This window comes from Bubalus kerabau, chromosome 16 (assembly GCF_029407905.1).
Source record: "Bubalus kerabau isolate K-KA32 ecotype Philippines breed swamp buffalo chromosome 16, PCC_UOA_SB_1v2, whole genome shotgun sequence".
Lineage (NCBI taxonomy): Eukaryota > Metazoa > Chordata > Mammalia > Artiodactyla > Bovidae > Bubalus > Bubalus kerabau.
Window position 1 is genome coordinate 14,375,131 of NC_073639.1, and position 18,019 is coordinate 14,393,149.

The following is an 18,019-nucleotide window of genomic DNA, read 5'->3' on the forward strand; positions in this document are numbered from 1 at the left end:
AGGAGACTATCTGGAAGACTATTTGCAGAAGTAAGTCATGCGGATCTGGCAGAAGGACGAACACTGAGGCCCTAAGCCATGGAGCCAAGCCAGAATGAGGCCGCCATGTGGGGTGAGAGAAGGCGGAGTGGACTGGGGGCCTCTGACGGAGCTTCTAGGAGCATTTGGAGAAGAAGAGCAAGACAAAGGCTGACTCTGCTGCCATATAGAAAATAAACTGTAAGAGGACTTCCCTGGCAGTCTAGGGCTTGGGAGTCCATGTTCCCAATGCAGGGGACATGGGTTCGATCGCTGTGTTGTCATTACAGAGTAACATGCATGCACATATGCATAAAGAAAGAGTGAAAGTGTTAGTCACTCAGTCATGTCTGACTCCTTGAGTCAGTCCCAGGACTGTAGTCCACCCAGGCTCCTCTGTCCATGGGATTTCCCAGGCAAGAATACTGGACTGGGGAGCCATTCCCTTCTGCAGGGGATCTTCAAGACCCAGGGATCCAACCAGGGTCTCCTGCACTGCAGGCAGATTCTTTACAGTCTGAGCCACAGAGAAAGCTGCATGCATATACGCATAAATGAATGCAAAATGACTTGAAAACGAAAATAAACTGTAGGGATCCCTGAGTAAAAAGCAGGGAGGCTTCTATAGTCATCTATGTGAGAAATGCCCACCACCTGAGCCAGAGTGACAGGTTTGCAGGCTAGGAGAACTGGCCACATTCTGAGAATATCCTGAAGTTGAAGAAGACCTAGGCTGAGTAGATGGGCTGAGAGAGAAAAGGCCAAGGATGACGTTACAGATTTTGCCCTAGCAACAGGTAGAATGATATCTAATTAGAGAGTGAGGTGGAGATGGAAATTGACTTGGGGCATGGAAATCCCATCAGGATACCTGGAAACAGAGATCAAGTAGAACAGGAAGTGGAAAACTGCTGACATAAAGAGAGCCTCCACGAGCAACAGCTGTCCCTTCAAAACTGCCAGAGGGCAGGAGGTGAGGGAGCACGTGTAGCAACTGCATGGCTTTCTGCACAATATGGAAAACGAGAGAATGCAGGCCCGCCTGCAAACAGTACTGTAGTCAGGATTAGACGGTACAAAAGGGCCTTTCACTTCTACAGACCACCAAACACCATGTAAACATCGGCCAATCACATTACAGAGACAAAAGAAGATGCGACATGTGGTTCATGTCAACATAACCACACACATACACACAGCATTTGCAACTAAATCTGTAACATTTCAACACAACCCAGGTTTCCTCTACAACACTGTCATTTTGATGATACTTCACCAAGTGTCTATTGTAGTGGTACCTTACGCCTGGATCCCTTATGTGTTTAAAAATAAACAAATGCACGGGGAAGAAGTCACACTTCTGCAGGATGAGTCAAGATCTTTACAACTGAAAACAGCATTATGTTTAAGGAGAGCATATGTTCCAAATTGTAAACAACTGAATTACCATTCAAGGGTGTGAGTGAGGAAAAACAAGTGGCAGGGAATTTAGAAAAAAACAGAAAGCGACAACGAGACAGAAGATATAAATTCCTTTCTCCTTACATATGGCTCCCTCCAAAAGAAACAAGTCTATTAACACAAGTAAAACAGATGCTCTCTTTCCAAAGAAGCTGAAAAACTCCTGAATCTTCAGTGTTAGGTAAGATTAATTCTGCCTTCACATAAAAGCCAAATGGTATAGGAGCTTATTCAATTCACTTTTTCAACACATCTTGAAAGTTAATTAATAACCTATTCCTGAAAATAATGTATCTTTTCTCAGTTATCCTAGTTAAAATGGTTGTTCCTGGGAAAATATACTCAGAACCAAAATTTCTAATACTCTGAACCCACACTGCATTAATCACTCTATGAGATCTTATTATGTCTTATTCCAAAAGAGCTTTTTTTTAAATTTATGGTGATACCTAGTCATTTTTTCCATCTCTAATAAACCTAGATGAAACATTTTCAAAAGAAAAGCTCATGTAAAAAAAGACATGCACTGATTATTAAATCTTACAAACAAGTTAAAAGAAAAATAAAAACAATACCTCTTGTAAATGTGAGTCTTTCTTTTTTGCCGATAAATTCAAATGTTTATCAATTAGGCTATAGTTCCTTTCAGTCTCTTTGTCAAACTTCTTTTTTTCTTCCTACAAATAAGAAAAACATAGACAAGTATGATTAGACAGAGGGGGGGAAAGGTATACAGTCAATCTACTAGGAAGATCAAAATATGGAAAATATCCAAAAAGAAAGTACCATGAAGTGTGAAAAAGTTATCTGGAAAATCTATCTGCAGCCAGGCCACTGTTTATTAATCATCAAGACAGCGTTAGGACTGAAGAGTCACTTAACCTTTTCGCTTTTTCCTTTAATGAACTTTTTTCCTAGCCTGTTAGTTTCAATCCCTCATACCTATCAGTGTTTGGAATTAATGCCATTCACTTGTCCATTTAAAAAAAAAAAAATTTTAGGATGAAAACATAATAAGACCATAAAGCTTAAAAAAGCAAACTTGCTACAGATTTTGGCATATAAATGGAATTCACATAAAACTGAGTAAGTTTTGATCTACGTTTAAAAATTATTTACAATCACCATTAGGAGGAGGGGGGAAAAAAAACACATATCTTGGGGAAAAAAATCTTCCCTAATTGTCTAGTATAAATATAACAATAAAATCCTCTGATCAGAAATGTCAACTACTTAGCCAAATTTCAGCAGTGATTTCTATAACACTGTCTAGAATATTTATCAATAGGTCCACAGGGCCTAAAATAATACTGACATACTTCTACTGAGATCCTTTGGTTAACATTACAAACATTTCTCAAGCACTGCCAAGAAATAGTATTTGTTTTCCTTTTGCTAGAGTAGCTTTTAGAGAAAACAAGGAACCAATTTTTTTTTAATATGGCGGAGACAACCTCCCCTAAAACTGCCTGCCAACATAAGTAGATTTTTCATAAACATTTCTGAGCACCAATAAGCTCACGTGATGTTCTCCTGCTGTCAAAATGTTTCTGTTAACGTCAGACTCTCCCAACTCTCCAAGGCCTCCTAGAAAGGAACGTTCCCTTCCCTATTTTCCAGCTTCTATTTTATGAAGTCAAAAATAATGAACTGTCCCGGCTTTTTCTGGCATGATCTTCCTATTAAGCAAAAAGGGTAAATAAAGCACAAAAATTGTATTTCTCTGCATTTATCATCATTTTTTTCACTCCACGGGACTACAGACCGTGTGAGACACTGGGAATGAAGCTCTGCCCGCTCACCCAAAGGCTGAATTAACCCCCACGCTGACGAAGGCACAAGACTCAGAACTGACACTTCTTCCCATTTCTACCTCAAGTTTAATTACCAACTAGCCGCACATCTTCAAGGGCAAAAACAAAACAGAACACTTAACAGTATAAAACCTTAGTTGTTCTGTTTAAAAGATCAGGGTACTTCCTTGGTGGTCCAGTGGCTAGGTAGGACTCCACACTTGTGAGGCTTCCATCCCCAGTCTGGGAACTAACACCTCACACAGCCCCCACATGCCCTTGTGTGGTGTGGCCAAAAAAAAAAAATACTGTCATACAACCTAAAATATTAGAAAAAAAAAAAAAAATCAGGAATTCAGTTTTGTCCTAGTTCATTCTTAGAACCAGTCCTAAAATTCTGTAATCCTACCGTACATGAGAATGGTCAAACTTTCACTAAAATGGAAGCATTTTTTTCCTGTATGCCCTAGGTTTAATTTACAACTTTTTTTTTTTACACTTAAGGCATTAATATTACATGGTTACTCTCTCTTTTCTGCTTTTTATTATGACGCACTTACTGAACGATCTTAATGACTATCAGAAAATAAACTAAATGGAACATATGGCCACCACTTTAAAACCTCCACTATTTTTACAAGTTCATACGGTAGAGTGTGCACTGGATTAGGTGTCAGAAGACGCAGGTTCCAGTGGCCACTATGACCCTGTGGCTCTGCCCCCGGGGTCACAGCCTTCTCTGAGCATCAGTTTCTCAGGTTTAAAACCAGACGGGAATGGAGGTAACACAGCTGCCTTTACCACAAGTTTACGGCAACACAACATCGTGTGGTTAAAAATGCTTACTATCTTTGCAGATGAATATTCAGAGAATACTGAAAACGTGTTTACTCCTTTGATTTCATCTGAATCACAGAAGGGGACAAAGGAAGCAACGATGCCACAGTCAGCAGTCAAAACACCCAGCACATGCGGAAATAGTGGGGTATGTAAATGAGGACGTGGGTTAAGTCCGGAATGAAAGAAAATGGTGCTATCAAGCCTCTGTGAAGAAAGAATCTAGCCAAGAAACAACATCACGCCCACCAATTTGAGTGAAAATACACTTGTTCATCTTTGGTATGATACTATACAAATGCTGCTGTGTTTTGTTTTGAATCTGAAGACTCAGATAATTGTCTCTCCTTGCATTTTTTTCTCAGTGTCTCTATAGAATATTCTGTTTCTCTGTACTCATATGACTTTGGGCACTTAATTCTGAAGTTTAAAAGGGGCTGTGTTTAAGTAGCATTCAATAAAGAACAGAGTCTTTTCTTCAACATTGCAATATAGGATACACATACACATATGGATGTATACATATATATATATGTACATGTATATATATACATATACACACACACACACACACAAATATAAAATAAATGAGCCATAAAAGGGAACAAAATTGAGTCAGTTGAAGTGATACAGACTGAAGTAAGTCAGAAAAACAAATATTGGATATTAACACATATATGTGGAATCTAGAAAAATAAATATTGATGAACCTGTTTGCAGGTCAGGAATAGAGGTGCAGACATAGAGAAAAGACTTGTGGAGACAGATAAGGAAGGAGAGGGTGGGACAAATTAAGAAAGTAGCACTGAAATGTATGCACTACCATATATAAAACAGACAGCTTGTGGGAGCTGCCGTATAACTCAGGGAGCCCAGCCTGGCGCTCTGTGATGACCTAGAGAGGGGAGGGAGGGGCACCAGAAAGGGGATATGTGTATACATATAGCTGATTCATAATGCTGTACAGCAGAAACAAACAAAACACTGTAAAGCAATCATACTCCAATAAAAAACTAAAATAGAGTAATATGACACAAAAGGCTCTATCAAGGATCAAATTATTACAATGAAAACTGTTTTTGAAACAGCATTACTCCAGTGAGTCTGGGTCAAGCTGGAAGTAAAGTAAGGAAAAGTGGAGGCAAGGGCTCGCCAGCCAGCCCACATCTGTATTACAGAGAGAGGCAGGCAGCCATGACAGACCCCCAGCAGACTTTTGCCATGTGGAACTATAAGCCCAGTATTTAGGCCGCTCCACTGATTTTTCTAGAACGGCTGAAAGACTCAATGATTTTTAAACGGTGACAAAAAAAAAAACTTATGTTTTAGGTTTAACAAGAGTCAGTTAAGTCGCTCAGTCCTGTCCAACTCTTTGCAACCCCATGGACTGCAGCACGTGAAGCTTCCCAGTTCTTCACCAACTCCCAGAGATTGTTCAAACTCTTGTCCAACAAGTCGGTAATGCCATCCAACCAGCTCATCCTCTGTCATCCCCTTCTCCTCCTGCCTTTAATCTTTCCCAAAATCAGGGTCTTTTCCAATGAGCCAGTTCTTCACATCAGGTGGCCGAAGTATTGGAGTATCAGTATCAATCCTTCCAATGATTATTCAGGACTGATTTCCTTTAGGATTGACTGGTTTATCTCCCTGCAGCACAAGGGACTCTCAAGAGTCTTCTACAACACATTTCAAAAGCATCAATTCTGTGGTGTTCAGCTTTCTTTATGGTCCAGCTCTCACATTCACACATGACTACTGGAAAAAGCATAGCTTTGACTAGACAGGCCTTTGTCAGCAAAGTAACATCTCTGCTTTTTAATATGCTGTCTAGGTTGGTCATAGCTTTTCTTCCAATGAGCAAGCATCTTTTAATTTAATGGCAGCAGTCACCATCTGCAGAGATTTTGGAGCTCAAGAAAATAAAGTCTGTCACCATTGTTTCCCATCTATTTGCCATGAAGTGATGGGATTGGATGCCATGATCTCAGTATTCTTAATGTTGAGCTTTAAGCCAACTTTTTCACTCTCCTCTTTCACTTTCATCAAGAGGGTCTTCAGTTCCTCTTCACTTTCTGCCATAAGAGTGGTGTCATCTGCATATCTGAGGTTATTGATATTTCTCCCGGCAATCTTGATTCCAGCTTGTGCTTCTTCCAGCCCAGCGTTTCTCATGATGTACTCAGAGATTAAATAAGTTAAATGAGCAGTGTGACAATATACAGCATTGATGTACTCCTTTCCTGATTTGGAACCAGTCTGCTGTTCCATGTCCAGCTCTAACTGTTTCTTCTTGACCTGCATACAGATTTCTCAGGAGGCAGGTAAGGTGGTCTGGTATTCCCATCTCTTTCAGAATTTTCTCATTTGTTGTGATCTACACAAAGGCTTTCACATAATCAAACAGCAGAAGTAGATGTTTTTCTGAAATTCTCTTGTTTTTCAATGATCCAACCAATGTTGGCAATTTGATCTCTGGTTCCTCTGCCTTTTCTAAAACCAGCTTGTTTATTTAGTGACACTACTTGCTTTCAGAGAACTTTACAATAACATTAATAAACATTTAAAATTAAAAAAACAAATAAATAAATAAAATAAAACCAGCTTGAACATCTGGAAGCTTACAGTTCACGTAATATTGAAGCCTGGCTTGGACAATTTTGAGCATTACTTTGCTAGCATGTGAGATGAGTGCAATTGTGTGGTAGTTTGAGCATTCTCTGGCATTGCCCTTCTTTGGGAATGGAATGAAAACTGACCTTTTCCAGTCCTGTGGCCACTGATGAGTTTTCCAAATTTGCTGGCATATTGAGTGTAGCTCTTTCACAGCATCATCTTTCAGGATTTGAAATAGCTCAACTAGAATTCCATCACCTCCACTAGCTTTGTTCACAGTGATGCTTCCTAAGGCCCACTTGACTTCGCATTCCAGGATGCCTGGCTCTAGGTGAGTGATTACACAATCATGGTTATCTGGGTCATGAAGATCTTTTTTGCATAGTTCTTCTGTGTATTCTTGCCACATCTTCTTAATATCTTCTGCTTCTGTTAGGTCCATACTATACCTGTCCTTTATTGAGCCCATCTTTGCATGAAATGTTCCCTTGGTATCTCTAGTTTTCTTGAAGAGATCTCTAGTCTTTCCCATTCTATTGTTTTCTTCTATTTCTTTGCACTGACCACTGAGGAAGGCTCTCTTATCTCTCCTCGCTATTCTTTGGAACTCTGCATTCAGATGTTTATATCTTTCCTTCTCTCCTTTGCCTTTCACTTTTCTTCTTTTCTCAGCTATTTGTAAGCCCTCCTCAGACAATCATTTTGCCTTTTCCATTTCTTTTTCTTGGGGATGGTCCTGATCACTGCCTCCTGTACAATGTCAGGAACCTCCATCCATAGTTCTTCAGGTACTCCATCAGATCTAATCCCTTGAATCTATTTGTCACTTCCACTGTATAATCATAAGGGATTTGATTTAGGTCATACCTGAATGGTCTAGTTGTTTTCCCTACTTTCTTCAATTTCAGTCTGAATTTGACAATAAGGTGTTCATGATTTGAGCCACTGTCAGCTCCCGGTCTTGTTTTTGCTGACTGTATAGAGCTTCTCCATCTTTTGCTGCAAAGAATATAATCAATCTGATTTCGGTGTTGACCATCTGGTGATGTCCATGTGTAGAGTCTTCTCTTGTGTTGTTGGAAGAGGGTGTTTTCTATGACCAGTGCTTCTCTTGGAAAAACTCTGTTAGCCTTTGCCCTGCTTCATTTTGTACTCCAAGACCAGATCTGCCTGTTACTCCAGGTATTTCTTAACTTCCTACTTTTGCATTCCAGTCCCCTATGATGAAGAGGACATCTTTTTTGGGTGGTAGTTCTAGAAGGTTTTATAGGTCTTCATAGAAGCATTCAACTTCAGTAAGCCAAACATGAGTAAGCCAAACAAAATGTTTACAAGTTAAAGATGGCTCATGGGAAGTCAGTTTGTAATCTGTTATAAAATCACACGTGCAAAAAATAAAAAACAGTGAAGAACTGCTGCTACTTACAACAGAATAACCAGTCAAATAAGATGTACACTATGTAAATGGAAGAGAAATTTTTAAATCTAAGAAACAAAACACTCAGGTTTTTTTTAATATATTAGAAATAAACATATATATGAAAGAAAAGAAAAGTCAAAGCATTAATCGCTCAGTCCTGTCTGAGTCTTTGTGACCCCATGGACTGTAGCCCACCAGGCTCCTCTGTGCATGGGATTCTCCAGGCAAAGGATCCTGGAGTGGGTTGCCATGCCCTCCTCCAGATCTTCCTGACCCAGGGATCAAATCTGGGTCTCCCACATTGCAGGCAGATTCTTTACCACTTGAGCTACCAGGGAAGCCAAAAACATATATATAGTATATATATTTAAAGGTGTCGTAACAAATCATGGAATAAAAAACTATTATTCAACTAATGGGGTGGTATAACTGGTTAAGTAGTTGGAAATAAAAAGAGAACCATGTCTCAAATCAAAATTAATTCCAGATGGACTGAGAGAGTCACAAGTAAAAAACGAAACCAAAAAAGAGCATTTCGTCAGATCTCAGAACAGAGAGGGAATTTATGAGGAAAAGGGAAACGGAAGAAGCCATAAGAACTTTAAGATATCAAAACTATACAATAAATAAGGCAAAAAGCCAACAACTGGCAGGGAAAAGATACAATTAATATGGAAGAAAGGGAGTTAACATTCCTAACACATAAAATATTCTTTATGAAGCAATTTTTTTGCTCAAAGCATACATTACACTTCCACAGAAAAATTAGTAAAGAAAACAGAAAATTCACAAAAGTTTGCAAATACTTGTAAACTATCCACATTTACTAGAATATTTTGTTTCATCTTAGAAAAAGGGGAAATTTTTAAATTACCAGGTAACTTTCCATTTTATGTATTTCTGGTATTTTACAAATTTTCTAGGATGAGGAAATGAAAAGACTTTTATTCAGACTATGAACAGCAACCAGTAAGGCCCAACTAGTCGAGACAAGAGCTGACATACGTTCCTAGAGATTCCAATTCTCTTTTTATTTAAATAAAAAGGAGGGGGAATGCCCACACATGGGTTTCCCTGGTGGTTCAGATGGTAAAGAACCCACCTGCAGAGCAGGAGACCTGGGTTCAATCCCTGGGTTGAGAAGATCCTCTGGACAAGGCAATGACTACCCACTCCAGTAGTCTGGTCTGGAAAATCCCATGAACAGAGGAACCTGGCAGGTTACAGTCCATGGGATCACAAAGAGTCGGACACACCTGAAGCGACTTAGCACAACGGAAATGCCCACACTTACAAGAAATGCAACTCATAGCACATGAAACACACTTGGCAGGAGCACTTCTTCCTGCATATCCAGGCCAACCAGAGTTCTGAAATCCCCACTCTTCTCCACTGGTCCACCAACACCTCACAACCCAGGTGAAATGCCACCTCTTCCATGAAGCGCTCCTTGACTTCTCCAGTGGGGAAACAGCCCTTCCCTCAACTCCTGCACCAATGTCACCTCTCCTCCTCGACATTCATTTGCCCTATCCAACCCACACCCTCTCCTGCCTTTAAGCTCTTGCAGCCTCTCCAAAGCGTTGAGAAGTCAGCCTTTATCCCCGCACCTGGTAGATGCCCAGGGGACATGGCCAGAGAACACAGGAAGGTGGAAGCCTATGGCTGCAGAGGCACCGACACTGAAAACCTGCCCCTGCTGGCTCCTCAGCACGTGCTCCCAAGTCACCAATCCACCAGCTGAGCACGGTCTGACCAGGAGGGTCACAAGCCACAGTGCTTGAACCTGGTGGGCAAAGAGTGGAGTAAAACCTAAGAAGTTGTTGTTAGCAAGCCGATACAAAGCAAGTCACAAAGGGGATCATAAAACAACTGCAACCGTGTATATGCCAGGCCCTGCACTAGACCCCAGAAATATGCCATCAAAGACTCCGAAGCCTTGCAATAACCTTCGGGGACAGCTGTGATGGGTCCCATTTTAAAGATCAGGAAACTGAGCCTTGGAGGCCTTAAGTAACTTGCCCCAAATCACAGAGATACTCAAGGGGCAGAAAGCCAATTCAAAACAAGGGACAATCAGGCCCCAAACTGAGATGACAGGCCACCCATACAGAGCACTGATGCTTTCTCTTGTTAGAGCACTTTTTTTTCATTGTATTTATTAGCACTGATTTATGTTTGGCTGTTCTGGGTCTTCTCTGCTACACGGGTTTTTCTGTAGTTGTCGCGAGTGGGGGCTACTCTCCAGTTGCGGCACACAGGCTTCTCACTGTGGCGGCCTGTCTTGTGGAGCAAGGGCTCTAGAGCATTCAGGCTTCGGCAGTTCTGGCTCCCGGGCTGGAGAGCACAGGCTCGTTAGCTGTGGCCCATGGGCTTGGCTGCTCCACGGCAAGTGGGATCCTTCCTGATCAGGCATCGAAACCCAGGTCTCCTACACTGGCAGGCAGACTCCCCACCACGGAGCCGCCAGGGAAGTCCTAGGGCACTTTTCACAGTGCATTTTTATTTATTTATTTTTTAACATCTTCCCCACAGACCTGCCGATTTCTTGAAGCCTGGACAGTGTTTTAATTCACAGCTGTACAGTAAGTCCCCTACAAACAAATGAGCTGTTATCCAAGAACATGCTCCTAAGTCCAATTTGTCCCTAAGTCTAACAAAGTTAGCCTAGATACCCAACTAACACAACCAGCTAAACAGTACTGTACTGTAATAAGTTTGTAATACTTGTCACAAAAAAATATGTAGAAAACAAACACAGAAATAAAAAAAAACATTTTTAATCTTACAGTGCAGTATCTTGAAAAGCACAGAAGTACAGGACACTGGCTGGTATACGGGGGCTGGCATGGAGTGAACAGGCAAGAACTGTTACTGACCAGAGGAGACAGAGGAGGTGGGAGATGGTAGTGCTGAAGGATCGTCAGCAATATGAGATGGAGGGCAAGCTGCAAGTTCACTCACGCCTCATGCTGATGGAACGCACGTTCACATTTTGGAAAGTTTCCAACTTAAAGGTTCATAAGTAGGGGACTTAATGTATATCCCAGATATGCTTACCGTATATCTCATACTGTGCCACTGAAATAGGCCGATAAGCGGTTTTATTATTGTAATACTAAAATGAAAGAAGTGTGATTAAGTCACACTTTTTCTCCTCTATCAAACATAATTGAGAAATTATTCAGATTTGTTTTCTTACCTATATTTTGCAGTCATTTACAGAATCTCAGGAGGTCTATTTCTAGTCAATGTTTATTCCCTAAACACAGCCTTGAAAAGAGGTGCTGCTGCTAAATCGCTTCAGTGGTGTCCGACTCTGTGCAACCCCACAGACAGCAGCCCACCAGGCTGTCCCGTCCCTGGGATTCTCCAGGCAAAAACACTGGAGTGGGTTGCCATTTCCTTCTCCAATGCATGAAAGTGAAAAGTGAAAGTGAAGTCGCTCAGCCATGTCTGACTCTTAAGAGACCCCATGGACTGCAGCCCACCACGCTCCCCCGCCCATGGGATTTTCCAAGCAAGAGTACTGGAGTAGGGTGCCATTCCCTTCTCCATGAAAAAAGGTGAGAGTCTGGTAATGGCTGGGCTGCTAAGTTTTAATTTATGATATAAACATTTTTTAACTCTTGAGGTTAATTTTTTTATTCTATTGAATAAAACAGGAAATTTTTCATGCTAAGTCATTTCAGTCGAGTCTGTTTCTTTGCGACCCCATGGACTGTAGCTCACCAGGCTCGTCCGTCTTTGGGATTCTCCGGGAAAGAATACTGGAGTGGGTAGCCATTTCCTTCTCCAGGGGGCCTTCCTGACCCAGGGATCGAATACGGGTCTCCTGCATTGGCAGGCAGATTCTTTACCAACTGAGCCACCAGGAAGCCCCAGAGTTTGAATAGGCTCTATAAATTATCCATAGCATTCTGTTGTATCCATTTGATACTTGCATGCTGCCACGTTCAGAAAAAGAGCACCTTTAAGTTCTCCCCACTGATACTGCCCCACGTAACCCTTAGCAAGCTCTAGTGTTTCTTGGAGTTTGTACACAATGCACTTGGCTCTGATGCTGTCTGGGGCCTGTATTAGCTGTGGATAAACCAACAGTTAATGAGCAATGGTTATCGACAAAGTGTATGCAGACGCTTGGAATAAGTGACAAGCTTCTAGGGAAGGGAGAAGAGTTCCAGAGGACGTAAAGCTGAGGGATGCCAACAGGAAAACTCCGAACTGATGGGACACAGCACAGAACCACCTGCATCCTGCAGTGGGAATTGGGTCTCTTTACACGGAGGTGAGAACCTGGCAAGCACATGAGAAAAAGTGGCAGAACCTACAGGATGGAAGTTGAAGCTCAAACAGACACGACTGATGGAGAACATATCCAAACAGAAGAGAAAACAGCAGAAAAGAAAGGTCCAGTGACTCCTAAAAAATCCCATTTATAAAAGCCACCTGGCAGTTTCGATTACATTAAAACCACAAGTTCCCATGTCATTGGGATTCTGGAAACTGGAGATGGAAGCACAGGGAACTGAAAGAGCTTCCATGCAAAGTCAAAGGGTAGCACCCTTTCCAGATAGGGAGGAGAAGATGAACATTTTTGACAAGGACATCCAAAAACTTCTGCTGCAGCCAGCTTTTAAAGACTTTTGTTTTTTCTCCCCCACATGAAAACTGCTTCACAGTACTTTCTAAAAAGATCTTCATGCTAAGAGAATAAAGTTATTTTTTAAGTATCCCAAGTAAGTAAACAAACCAATGGAGCAAGAACATGTGATTGCTCTTGATTGGTGTTTAGGAAGCACAGATGGAGAAAATCAAATATCCAGATTATAAACCCTTCCCTGGTTCTTCTAGAATAAAGGGTGAAAGTGAAAGTGTTAGTCGATCATTCGCGTCCACCTTTTGTGTCCATGTGATTTCACAGGCAAGAATACTGGAGTGGGCTGCCATTTCCTTCTCCAGAGGATGTTCCCGACCCAGGGATTGAACCCACGTCTCCTGCATCTCCTGCATTGCTGGGCGGATTCTTTATCACTAAGCCACCTGAGAAGCCAAGAATTAAGGGTAGAATTGGTTTATTTATTAGATAACTTAAAGTCAGTCAGAGTGGAGATTGGTAGAAAACAAAGGAATCATTGTTATTCAGTTGCTAAGTTGTGTCCAACTCTGCGACTCCATGAACTGCAGCACGCCAGGCTTCCTGTCCTTCACTGTCTCCCCGGCTTGCTCAGATTCATGTTCATTGAGTTGGTAATGCCATCCAACCATCTCATTCTCTCCTCCTCTTGTCCTCTTTCTTTCCCAGCATTAAGGTCTTTTCCACTGAGTCAGATCTTCGGATCAGGTGGCCAAAGTATTGGAGCTTCAACATTAGTCCTTCAAATGAATATTCAAGGTTGATTTCCTTTAGGATTAACTAGTTTGAGCTCCTTACTGTCCAAGGGACTCTCAAAAGTCTCCTCAAGCACCACAATTCAAAAGCATCCATTCTTCAGCACCCAGCCTTCTTTAGGGTCCAACTCTCACATCCATACATGACTACTGGAAAAACCATAGCTTCAACTATGGTCGGCAAAGTGATGTCTCTGCTTTTTAAAATGGGTGTCTAGGTTTGTCATAGCTTTCCTTCCATGGAGCAAGCATCTTTTAACTTCATGGCTGCAGTCACCATCTACAGTGATTTTAGAGTCCAAGAAAATAAAATCTGCCATTGTTTCCACTTTTTCCCCATCTATTTGCCATGAACTGATGGGACCAGATGCCATGATCTTAGTTCATTTCACATGCTAGCAAGGTAATGCTCAAAATTCTTCAAGCTAGGCTTCAACAGAACATGAACTAAGAACTTCCAGATATACAAGCTGGATTTAGAAAAGGCAGAGGAACCAGAGATCAAATTGCCAACATCTGCCAGATCATAGAAAAAGCAAGGGAATTCCAAAAAAAACTCATCTACTTCTGCTTTATTGACTAGGTGGAAGCCTTTGACTGTGCGGATCAAACAAACTGAGGAAAATGCCTAAAGACATAGGAATACCACATACCTTACTTGCCTCCTGAGAAACCTTGCAGGTTAAGAAGCAACCTTTAGAACCAGTCATGGAACAACGGCCTGGTTCAAAACTGGGAAACACATTAAGACTGTAATATTGTCACACTGCTTATTTAACTTATACGCAGAGTACATTGTGCGAAACGCCAGGCTGGATGAGTCCCAAGCTGGAATCAAGATTGCTGGGAGAAATATCAACAACCTCAGATATGCAGATGATACCTCTCTAATGGCAGAAAGTGAAAAGAAACTAAAGAATCTCTTGATGAGGGTGAATGAGGAGAGTGAAAAAGCTGGCTTAAAACTCAACATTCAGAAAACTAAGATCACGGCATCTGGCCCCATCACTTCATGGAAAATAGATGGGGGGAAGTGGAAAATAAATAAATAAGCATAGTCTTTTCTCTTAAAGATTTAACAACATGATGAAAAAGACAGATGTGTATACGTCACTATATAACCTAGAAAGTTATCTTTCCCTTTTTACTATAATAAGCAGAGAAGGCAATGGCACCCCACTCCAGTACTCTTGCCTGGAAAACCCCATGGACGGAGAGGCCTGGTAGGCTGCAGTCCAAGGGGTCACTAAGAGTCGGACAGGACTGAGCGACTTCACTTTCACTTTTCACTTTCATGCATTGGAGAAGGAAATGGCAACCTACTCCAGTGTTCTTGCCTGGAGAATCCCAGGGACGAAGGAGCCTGGTGGGCTGCCGTCTATGGGGTCGCACAGGGTTGGACACAACTGAAGTGACTCACAATGATGGGGCCTCCATCACTGACAGCCAACACACACACTGTACTGAACAAGAGTGTAGGGTACACCCTTCATAAACCTGAAGCCAGGAACACAGAAAGAAAGAAATGGGATTTCAGGGTAGATTTTGGCCACTAAATAGCTCAAAACGTAGACTAAAGCATTAAAATAATTAAATCATTTAATATGGCAATTTATTTTTGCAAACTGCTTTGCAGACTATACAACTGAGACTTGAGCAACTCGGAGGTCAGGGACATCAACACGGGAGCAGCCAAAATTCCAAGTGTAACTTATAGCTGGTCCTCAATATACAAGGTTACACATTCGTGGATTCAACCAACTGCAAATCCTGTAGCACTATAGTATTTACTAGTGAAAACTATCCAAGTAGAACCACACAGTCCACACCTGAGCTGTTCAAGGGTCAACCACACCTTGAATGACCGCAGCATGAGAAGCTGGGCAGGTTTGTGGAGGAGAAGGAATCAAGAGAAATTCTGAGGCTAGAAATTTCTAAAAATCTGATCGGTAAATAAATGGAAAGGAAATATATTTATTAATAAAGTTACATCCATTTTTCATTTCCATAATATAATATCTGTCCACCACCACCCAATGTTTACATTCAGTGCCTGCCAATGAAATGTTCAAAGAGAAAGTACCAAGACATTCAAGTTTCAAAATAGTCTAAGAAGACTGGAGAAAACAGAATCATTAAACTGCAAAGCAGAGCAGTCAGATCCCTGGTCTGTCATTTTACAAGTAAGAAACTAAAGCCAATTACTTGCCCAAGGACAGAAATGTGAAGCCAGACCCCCAGAGTCCTGCTACAAGTGAGCAGCTTTGTGCAGCTCAGCAAACAATCCTAGGTTGAGAATTTTGGGGGTATCCCTACCGACCTCCACTCAACACACAAAGCCCTTCATTGAAAACTATGCCGAAAAGCAGTGTCTAGTATGTTAACAGGTCACTTAAAGAACTGAATCCATAAAAAGCTGGCCCTTTCTGGGCCCATTTGTATAGCTATGGCCATGGAGACCACAATGTTTATTTACAGAAAAGGATTTTAATAGTATGTTTTCGAAGGGGAAAAAAAAAAAAACCTCACATCCCCAAGGTATGAGGGAAAAAACAATACAAACATAAAAACTCTCTTTTCTACTTAAAACCGATGTTATTTATTCCCTTCTCCTTGGGCCAAGCCAAAAATGGTCAACAACACACAGATGCTACTTTTTCCTCCCTCAGGTACATGCACAACCTTCAGGAGAGGCTGGTGGATATTATTTCTCTGAACTAATTTCAAAGCTCAGTTCACAAACCTTACAAGTTGCTAAATACATCCCAGGCTCCTGGTGGCAAAATTGCTGCAGTACTCCCAGAAATCCTGGCTACATCTCAGCGCTTCTGAGAGCTGAGTCTGTGGTTCACTCAGACTTTTAAATCCCCAGCACCCATAACAACACGAGCACGTAACAGAAGCACAAGGAAAGTATATCAGAATAACCAAGTAGTCTCTTTCTAGTTTCAATGGCAGGCCAGGGTAGCAGCACCTCTAACCTTAAACCCTCGTATGATGCTACACTCTGACACCCAACTGAGGCGGGCACGGAAATCAGTGCCCTCTTGACAGAGATAAGACGCTTGGCACAGCATAAATGTGCTGCTTGGTGAAAGGTATTTTTAAAACTCTATACGAAAAGGTGTAGCCAAAGACAAGTACGAGAGGTTTTACCATCTGGTCCAGGTGTTTTTGCTTTGTTTTCACTTTCCAATTCCCCCAAAGGGGATACAACACATTTGAAACATTCAACAGACATTCGTCTCCAACAGCCCCTTCTCGGCTGTCGAGTGTGAAGCGAGTGTGTGCTCCAGCGGCAGAAGTGTCTACGCTGGCTGTTTACAAGTGTGCTCAGATTAGACACCGACCTTGACAGCTCCGAGTTGCTCTTTTCTGAATTTTTCCAAGGGTTTAATCAGGGTTTCGGTGACACTTAATGCCTAGAGAACAAGAGCGATAACAAGAGAGCAGAGCATTAGGTTTCCAAAAGGGAAAAAGTGAGCTTTCCATTCCCCTCTTGCACCCCGCCCAGAAACAAAGCAAATAACACACTGAACAGCTTTATCTCACCCTGCCAATGCGGCCATTAAATCACTTCTAAATTTATTAACACACCAGATCTCCATAAATATTTTCAGGGAAGAGGAGGTGGGGCAAAGCGCCAGGGAAATGTGCAACCCAGCCCCAACACAGCCCTTTCTTCAGAGACACAGCAAGAGGGCTGGCTTCAAACAACAAAGGGGTCTATCACATTCATTAACAGAACACTTCTGTTTGAGGGTTTGTTTTTTTTTTAATCCCTCAGCTCAGAAATTTAAAAGTCAATGACGTTCCTTTATTAGTGATCAGACTACATTACACAGAGGGCTAGGTTTGTGGCTACAAGTTTAAATGTACTCAGACTGCCCTTCATCACTGAAAATTTCTCATAAGGATTTAGGCTGTGCCAGCAAAACAGAGTCACTTGGAGCTCAGGACAGTCAGTCATCCAAATATTAGGGGAGTTGGCAAGGTCACGGTGACAGGAACCACACATAAATGCTACCCACAACCTCACTCATTCTTGTATTGGCTGATTTGGGGCTTGTTGTTTTAATACAGAACCTACACAACACTTATATGTGGAATCAAAAAAGACAATAAACTAGTGAATAAATAAAAAAGCAGCAGACTCACAGATACAAAGAACAAACCAGCAGTTACCAGTGGGGCGAGGGAAAGGGGTAGGGCAACAAAGGGCTAGAGGATTAAGAGGTGCAAACCGTTAGGTTTAAAATAAGCTACAAGGACATATTATACAATATGGGGGAATACAGTCAGTACTTTTTAATAACTATAAATGAAACATAACCTTAAAATTGTAAATTACAATACTATACACCTGTAACATATAATATCACTGCACATCAACTATATTTCAATTTTTAAAATTTCAATAAAAATTTTAAAAAATCTACAACAATGCTGAAAATGCACAAGGGAATATTTACCTAAGGAGAATGTA

At 41.4% G+C, this 18,019-nt stretch overlaps 1 protein-coding gene across 16 annotated transcripts in view; it reads right to left on the reverse strand.

Annotated features, from left to right (window-relative positions):
* The window catches only part of ARHGAP10 (Rho GTPase activating protein 10), a 390,783-nt gene that overhangs the window by 246,075 nt on the left and 126,689 nt on the right, over positions 1-18,019 (reverse strand). For 15 of the 16 annotated variants that reach the window (XM_055550841.1, XM_055550840.1, XM_055550839.1 and 12 more), the window contains exons 4-5: positions 16,884-16,955; positions 2,055-2,156 (exon numbers count right to left, since the gene is read on the reverse strand). In XM_055550841.1, the coding sequence (XP_055406816.1) occupies positions 2,055-2,156; positions 16,884-16,955 (174 nt within the window). The remainder of the gene's footprint in view (positions 1-2,054; positions 2,157-16,883; positions 16,956-18,019) is intronic. The other variant, XM_055550842.1, reaches the window with a different exon arrangement.